The 8,751-nt window shown below is 43.9% G+C and overlaps 1 protein-coding gene across 4 annotated transcripts in view; it reads right to left on the bottom strand.

Annotated features, from left to right (window-relative positions):
• Positions 1-328: 328 nt before the first annotated feature.
• Positions 329-8,751, bottom strand: part of SENP5 (SUMO specific peptidase 5) — a 100,594-nt gene continuing 92,171 nt past the window's right edge. For 3 of the 4 annotated variants that reach the window (XM_032225741.1, XM_032225739.1, XM_032225740.1), the window contains 2 exons: positions 1,319-1,369; positions 329-1,206 (listed from right to left, as the gene is read on the bottom strand). In XM_032225741.1, coding sequence (XP_032081632.1) covers positions 1,096-1,206; positions 1,319-1,369 — 162 coding nt within the window. In that variant the 3' untranslated portion in view covers positions 329-1,095. The remainder of the gene's footprint in view (positions 1,207-1,318; positions 1,370-8,751) is intronic. The other variant, XM_032225742.1, reaches the window with a different exon arrangement.

Raw genomic sequence — 8,751 nt, 5'->3', positions numbered from 1 at the left:
TAAGTAAGATAGGGTATAGTAGGGTAAGGTAGGGTGGAGTAGAGTAGGATACGGTAGGAGAAGGTAGGTTTGAGTAGCGTAGGGTAAGGTAGGATAAGGTAAGGGAACAAGCGATAGTTGAGTGGCTTGATGCACCCAGTTGATTATATCTCAACATTGGCAACTTTAAGACATATGGCAAATTAGCTGGCTCAGAAACTCTGGGAGTTGAAGTCCACGCATCTTAAAGCTGCGAAGGTGAGGCACCGTGACCCAGATGTTGCTTAAAAATGAAATCAAATGTCAACATTTCCTCTGTAAATCTACAAGCAAGACTGCCAAATCCAACTGAACGAGCATCTCCATATTTTATTTGCGCTAAGAGTTTGTGGTACAAAGAATTCTTTCCGAACGGTCTGAAGACTGTGATCTAGTACCACTTGGCAAAATAAAAATAAAAATAAAATGACCAATTAAAATGGATTTTCACAAACTACATACAGAGTCCAGTTTCCAACTATCTTTCTTCCCAATTTAACGGGGAAGGGACTAGGAAGAAAACATAATTTTTACAAAAGAAAAAAAAAAAAGAAAAGAAAAAGATTCTGGATATCCTTTTCGTGGAATTGGGATTTTCTTCTCTTTTCCTTTCTTTCTTTTTGTGTACATTCAAAGATTATTGCATTGGAAAAATGGATCATGCATGTTTCATGTTTTCAGACAAAAAACGTTTAAACCTGTATTATTCTTGTCACTTCTAGCTACGTTTCAAAGGTGCACCAATTCTACAGTTTTATACTTCTCTTTGCTTTTTAGTCGCATGCTTTGCCTATGCGCATGCGTTAAGATAATAAATATTAAATACAGGAAAGAACATTAGAATAAAACCCCACCCCACCCCCTTGACGTTGGGAATATTTTGCGGTAGGTTCACCGGGTACAGATTGAAAGGAAAAAAAAATGCTTGAGGTAATTCTGTTGGCTATAACCATTCCACCAAGACTAGTTTGAAATTCATGGAAGTTTCTTTCTTCTCAGAAAATTCAAGTACACAAATACCAGCTGGGACTCTTCAGAAAATACCAAGGGCTGCTTTTTTCCCCCCTTCTTTTTCTATTAGTCTATTAGTCGGCATTCACAGAGTTCCTTGTAAATCCTTTTTCGGACTCTGGGCATGTCCTCTTGAGAGAACTGGAAGGGCTGGTCTAAGGCGAGGCACTTGCAGTACTGTGGGGAAAACCAAGAAGGAACACATCTTAGAAACGGGGACGAGAGGCAACGTTCCAGCAGATTCTGAAACAAGGGAAAACCCGATACTTTTGAAAAGCTACTGCCTTACCTGGAGTACAAAAACTCCACAGTCACTGTCATTTTTCTGTTGTGGAATGCACTGGAAAACCACATAAACAAAACAAGAGTTTAACACAAATATTGCACACTGAGTAACCCAAGTAACCGATTTGCATTCTGTACATTGCTCGTTTCCAGATCACCAACAATTCGCAACCAACCTCTAATTATGGAGTGTGTCTCAACACTGTGCCAATCATTTATTTTCGGAAAGATCCAATTTGCGTCACCCGTTTAAAAGAGGACCAAGTAGCGTGATAATAAAAAAAGATGGCTCCCTCCAGAGCCTGGAGATCACAGAGAAGTCTTGCTGGCTAGACTCTCCCTGGCTGGGGAATTCTGGGAGTTGAAGTCCACAAGTGTTAAAGTTGCCAAGTTTGGAGACTTCGGGACTAGACACCTAGTGCCTGCTGAGTTAGGGCGGTCGTCAGGAAACATTCTGATTGGCCCAGTTCTTTAAAGAGGGAGGGTCAAATCTTTAAATGTACAGGCTCATGACTCATAGGTTCATACTATCATATGTGGTAGACTTCCCCAAAAGCTAAAAAAATTTGGATGAAAATACATACCGTATTTTTCAGAGTATAAGACGCACTGGAGTATAAGACACACCAAGGTTTTGAAGAGGCAAATAAATTAAAAAAGGGGTTTTGCACTCTGCAAACCTCTCCAAAACACCGAGTTCCGGAGTTTGGAAGCCAGAGAAGAAGTTATGCTCAGAGCGCAGCGGCACCGGCAAAAGTGGTGCTGGCCCCCAGGCCCTGCCGGGAGCTGGGCTAGGGCATGATGAGGCTGGGAGTCATGCAAGCTGGGGGCGGAACAGGCGCTCACGCAACCACCCTCTCCAGCCGAGCAGAGCTCCATGCACTGACCTAGGGGGTATCCCGAATGTGCCAAGCCGTGGAAGCTGGTGGGTGGCCAGAGTGCCACATGGCTTGGCGCCTTAGGGATACCCTCTAGGTCAGTGAATGGCGCTCTGTCTGGCTGGAGAGGGGGTTTGCCAGGCAGCTGCTTGTGAGCGTGGTCACCTCATGGCTGCTTCACCCCTGAGGTTGTGCCCGGCTCTTCGGGAACCCACTCGCAAGGGAGCAGCTGCCCGGCAACTCCCCCCTCTGGCCACTCCCCAACCTAGCTGTATCCCGAAGGCAACGTGAGCGCCTTTCTCCCCCCTGGCTCCCGCAGCTTGGCGCCTTCAGGATACTGCTAGGTCAGTGAGCAGTGCTCTGCCTAGCTGGAGGGGGGGTTGTCCAAGGGGCTTATTTTGGGGGGGGGTTATATTTTTGCTAACACGAAAAATGTAGCAAGGCCTTAGTTTCAGGACAGATTGTATTTTCAGGGAAACACGGTAGTTATATTATTATTATTATTGTGATGAATATAACAAAAAATATGGGGATTATGGCTATTTAAATAACTGTACCCAGATCTCACACTTTGGTGAAAATGGAAAGTAATACAAATAAAACATATAAAACATGAAAAAAAGAGAAAAGAAATAAGTTAAGACTCCTTATGGCAAGTCTACTTGTCTAGATTTCCCAGGGCATCTTGAGGAGGAAGCCGCCAGGACAGCTGGTCCAAATGTTGCTCACTGCTCTGTTCTGTTTCCTCCTCTTCACAGGATCCAAGAAAGCATATGCAATCCACTCTCTCCATTTCCGACCCCTTGGAAAAGTTTCCCCCCAGAAATATAGCCAGAAATATAAAATAAAGGTGCTGCCCATATTTTTAGAACTGCCTTCCCGGCAAAGTTCCCAGAATCCTATCAGTATCAGCACTGGCTGGGGTTTCTGAGTCCAAATACGGTTGAAGTTCTACAACTTTAGGATGAAGAAGAAAGCTGACACATCTAAGTGTTTTTTCTAACTTGGCAACTTGTAAGAGGGGTGGACTTCGACTCCCAGAATTCCCCAGGCAGAATCTCATGAGGGGACGTTTCCATTTAGCCTCTTCGAAAGCAAAAAACGTTGCCTGAAGGATTTTGCAGGATGGAAACCCGCCACCAAACATTTTTTACTCCCAAGGAGATTTGGGTGAAAAGATCCCTCCTGAAATCCAGATAGGATTTCCTGCTTGGATTTTATGATGAGCCTTTTCCAGCCAGCCCTCAGGAATCAATCTGGGTAGGTGGCAACAGCTTGTGATCTTTCCTGCCGGCTTCCCCACTGATTTTCTGGGGAAGCCAGCAGGATAGACTACACATGGGGATCACATGATTACGGGGTGCTTGGTGAATGGGTTGTCAAGCGTCCACACTACATTTGTGTGACTGCGGGAGGCGCTAAAGCAGTCATAAGTTCAGACACAGGTTGTGAGTATCTTCATTCCGTACTGTTGTAACTTTGAATGGTTGCTGAATGAATGGTAGTTAAGTGAGGACTATCTGCACTCTCCCTTGGAATTGTGCAAATGAGAGTGAGAAAGCGACATTGTTTTTTTAAAAAGAGATTGCAATGCTTGTTTTTTCTTCTTTTAGGGGTAATACTTTTCCTGATGTGATCCAACCGAAAGGTTGTGGTTGGCAGCTTGGGTTGAATCACAAGGTCTCAGGGTCTCGATGTTTAAAAATATGGCAGATTCTTATGTGGGTTTGGCCATGTAAGTGAACACACACGTTATTTTGCAATGGAAAATAAATTCTACCTCCCAGCCACATGCCAAATTTTTAATAACCAAGATGGGGCAGCTTCTTCCCAATTATTTCAGGTAAATATTTGAACTCTCTATCTCCTTTCCACAGGCTCAATTTATTCTGAGCATGCACACACATGGCCAAACACACTAGATCAGGGAGAGAGTTACTCCTATCAGTCTCTCCAAAAAGCACACATATATATAACCCCTAGTATGCCCCAATTATGGGAGGAAGCTAACTGCTTCCATACTCTGTATTCCATCCTCCCATAATTGGGGCATACCAGGGGTTGTGACACTAAATATATACCTACCTCCCTGGCTCAAGCTGATATAGGAGGAGGACCTGTGGCTTAATGGTTAAGACATCTGCCTAAGATGTAATACAGCTAAATAGCTTGAAATAGATCTATACTAGTCTCCCTTTATTTATTTATCAGCACAAATACAACACAAATGTAACAAAAGGCAACAGTAAAAATATTGGGCTTTCTGTCTGGATGGTCTCTTGTGACGAGCCGATGGACAGAGAATGGAAGCAGTTAGCTTCCTCCCATAATTGGGGCATACCAGGGGTTGTGACACTATATATCTATATCTATATCTTTATCAAATCTATATCTATCTATCATCTATCTATCTATCTATCTATCTATCTATCTATCTATCTATCTATCTATCTAATCTATCTATCATCTATCTATCTATCTATCTCTATATCCATCCATCCATCCATCCATCCATCCATACACACACACACACACACACACACACACACACACACATATATATATATATATATATATATAAGCGCGCACACACACACACACACACACACACACACACACACATATATATATATATGTTGTATTTGTGCTGATAAATAAAGGGAGATATATATTACAGCTTAGTAGCTTAACATATTTGGGCATCATGAAGGCATTTTAAAGCAAGGCTCCCCTTTTGAGCATTAGCTCCTATGAACGCACCTTCACAATGTACTAACTGTGAGGAAGAGGGAGATAACTAGATGTGTTGAGAGATCTGCTTCATAGGACACCATTCAATGAACTGTCATCAATCAAAGGGAGAGCAGCATTTTAGAGGACTTTTATGAGGAATTCAATACATGGCAATTTGGTCTGTGGAAAAAGTGAGCCCACCCTTACTTCAAAAACCTGTTTCCTGAGTAATGAGTAACATCCTAATTAAGTTCTATATTAGGATGTCCCAGAATACTAATGTCTGCTGGAGGTAATGTTTATATGTTATTAAGAAAATAATGATGATTTAGTTTGGCCTTTTCCCATTTGTTGATCTATTTATTTGTTAAGACAGTGATGGGGAATCTTTTTGGCACAGAATGCCCAAACCGGAAGGCACATGTGCATGCGTGCACAAGTGCACCAGAGTGCCAGAAACACAGTGACCAGTTGGGTGGTGCACATGTGCGCCTCGGAAACAACCAGCAGGCTGAGTTTGGGCGATGGCACACGTGCCCACAGAGAGGGCTCTGCGTGCCACCTCTGGCAAGTGTGCCATAGGTTTGCCATCACAGCTCTAAGACGTGATTGTCTTTATCTTTCTGTAACAGCTTTGTTCCCTGCGCCGCCCGCCTGGCAAACTTGCAAGATTCGTTTTTCTCACCATGTAGTGTGTGTTGTTTCTCTGTCATATAATAATAATAATATAATAATATAATAATAATATACCGTATTTTTCAGAGTATAAGATGCACCAGAGTATAAGACGCACCAAGGTTTTGAAGAGGCTTTTTTTAAAAAAAAAAAAAGTTTTTGCACTCTGCAAACCTCTCAAAATGGCCTGTTTTTCATGAAAACGGGGGCCTTTCCCCCTCCAAAGGGTATGAATAGCCCTTAGGCGGCTTGTAGAGTGCTCGGGGGGGGGGGGGGAGGAGCAAGCAAAAAACAGCCCATTTTTTGTAAAAACAAGCCCGTTTTTATCAAAAAAAAAGGGGGGGGCAATAGGAAGCTTATAGAGTGTTCCTGGGTGCTGGGGGCAAAACTGAGCAAAAAACGGCCTGCTTTTTTGCTCATTTCTGCCCTCCCCAGCCCCCAGCTCTCTGAAAGCCTCCTCCAAGCTACGCAAGGCTATTTTGATAAAGGGGGCAGGGTTTCAGGAGGCAAAAAAATGCTGTATTTAGTGTATAAGACGCACTCAGATTTTCAGCCTCTTTTTTGAGGGAAAATGGTGCGTCTTATACTCCGAAAAATACAGTAATAATATATGTGGGTATATGCTTATTTGTTTGTTTATTTTGTCATGCTTATGTATTGTATATTGGAGGTAGTGATCCTTTGAAGGCTTTATGCAATGAAATTTCATTTTAATGTATGCCGATTAGAGTACATATAAAGTGACAATAAGTGACAATAAAGTTATTCTAAGTTTAAACTTTGGCTACTCAAGCTTTTTGGGGCCAATCGAAACTCCTGAATGTTCTCTAGGGCCCCTAGAGTGGGTGGTAACAGATAGTCCTCAATGTACGACCACAATTGAACCCAAAATTTCTGTTGTTCAGTGAAGCATTTGTTAAGTGAATTTTGCCCCATCTTACGGCCTTCCTTGTCACAGTTGTTAAGTGAATCCCTACATGTGACCTCAGGGGACGCTGTGATGTTGTAAGTCTGAAAAATGGTCCCTTTTTTTCAGCACTGCTGCAACTTCAAAGAGTCACTAAATGAACTGTTGTCGGTGGAGGACTACCTGTATTCGCCAAACCCTGATCCCTGTGGTGGATACAACACATTCAGAAGGCAATGATTTTGGAATGAGATTCCCTATTGTGATCTCCGCATCTCCTGGAGCCTTTCTAGGGTCTCCAGCAGACAGGAAGAATTCTCCATGAACAACTGGACAGCAGCTTCTCACCTGTTTGTTCTGACTTAGGCTTCCCCAGCCCAGTCCTCGTCTCGATAAACCCCTTTTATTTCATTTACAGTGAATTCCTCTCCAGCAAAGTCGCAGCCCACAATCTTTCAAGATAGTTCACAAGTGGCCAGGCCAATATCTTTCAGACATCGCAGTACTTGGCAAGAATGCAGGAATAAACTAATTGTCTCCTGCAAACTCCACTCCCCTTCCGCTCCTCTTTTATTTCATCTGGGAGGGGCCATTCACTGTCCACCTGTGGCTTTACTCCCAAGTCGACCCTTCTCCTTAGCTGTTCCCTTCATCTGGCAACTCTGTGCATGCGCACACTGGGAACAGTCTCCAGCTGTTCATCTGCCTCACTGATGTCTGACTCCAAAGGCAGCTGATAAGTGTCAGATGGCCCCATCTCTGCCTCCGACACAGAGCCCTCATCAGAGCCTTCCCCAGACTCCAGGACTGGCCCATGTTCCTCCCCAACCTCCTCACTGTCTGAATCTGCTGCCAACCCTGGTGGCAGGCCACAACACTATTTTTAGTTTTTGTGCTTTTGATAATGTGTTTGTTTGTGGGTTCATAGCATTTTTGTAATGATGAAGCTAAAGATTGGTGGTTTCTTCTTCAGCATCCCCATTGCTTTTTGAATTCAAAGTCTGTATCTGTTGTTGTTGTTGTTGAGTTGTTAGGTAGTGTCGGAATTTTGGTATCTGACTCTTTGCAACCCCATGGACCACAGCACTTCAGGGCCCTATGCCTCCATTGTCTCCAGGAGTTTATCCCAATTCACGTTCATTGCATTGATGGCACTATCTAACCAACTCATCCTTTGCCGTCTCTGCCTTCTTTTGCCTTCCATCTTCCTCAACATCAGGGTCTTTTCCAATGAGTTCCCCTGTTCTGACCGAGGCTTCCCCCAAAAGCATGAGGGAGACTCCTTGTCTCGACAAAACCCCTTTTATTAAACGAATGTGAATTCCTCTCATTCACATTGAGCAAAGCCCTGGCAAACAGTCTTTCAAAGGAGTATTTATGACCACAGACCTTATCTATCTTGGAAAGCGGCCATGTAAATATTTCCCAAGTGAGGTGCTATGCAAGGAAAGACTGGGCACAGAGTCTCTGATATTCACGGACAGATCTTCACACTCCTGAAACAAATCTAACGACCGAACGAACAAATTGTTTCCTGCAAAAACCCACTCTTCTTTCACTGCTCTTTTATTTCCTATGGGAGGGGCCATTCACCTGCCACCTGTGACTTTACTCCCAAGTCTACCCTGATTTCTAAGCTGTTTTTCTCTTCTGGCAACTGTGAGCATGTGCACACTGGGAACAGGCTCCAGCTGTTCCTCTGCCTCACTGCTGTCTAGCTCCGTAGGTACCTGATCACTGCCAGACGGCCTTGGCTCCATCTCTGCCTCCGACAGAGAGCCCTCGTCCGAGTCTTCCCCAGCCTCCAGGACTGGCCCATGCTCCTCCCCAACCTCCTCATTGTCCAACTCTATTGCCAGCTCTGCTGGCCACTGACAGGCCACAACACCCCCCTTCTCATTTGGCTGGCCAAAGGATTTGAGCTTCAGCTTCAGGATCTGGCCTTCGAAAAAGAGCCGGGGGGTGTTTTCCTTCAGGATTAACTAATTCAATCTCCCTCAATCCAAGGGACCAAAGAGTACATGGAAAAAGCATTAAGTCAGGCAACTGAGGGAGGCTGGGTGGGACCAAAACAGGGAACCACAAGTATTTTGTTGGTGATGCTCCTGTGAACTGCAAAACAAGCAGAGTTTCAATTGTGCCCAACTTTTGTATAGTATTTAAGAGATTTAACATTATGCAAAACCCAAGCTCTCTCGTTTTAGGCAGGACCCTTGAAACGAACAACACGTGGGATTGCGCTAT

Source organism: Thamnophis elegans, chromosome 10 (genome assembly GCF_009769535.1).
Source record: "Thamnophis elegans isolate rThaEle1 chromosome 10, rThaEle1.pri, whole genome shotgun sequence".
In the NCBI taxonomy this organism is placed as follows: domain Eukaryota; kingdom Metazoa; phylum Chordata; class Lepidosauria; order Squamata; family Colubridae; genus Thamnophis; species Thamnophis elegans.
The sequence above is the reverse complement of the archived record's forward strand: the minus strand, read 5'-3'. Positions and strand labels throughout refer to the sequence as shown.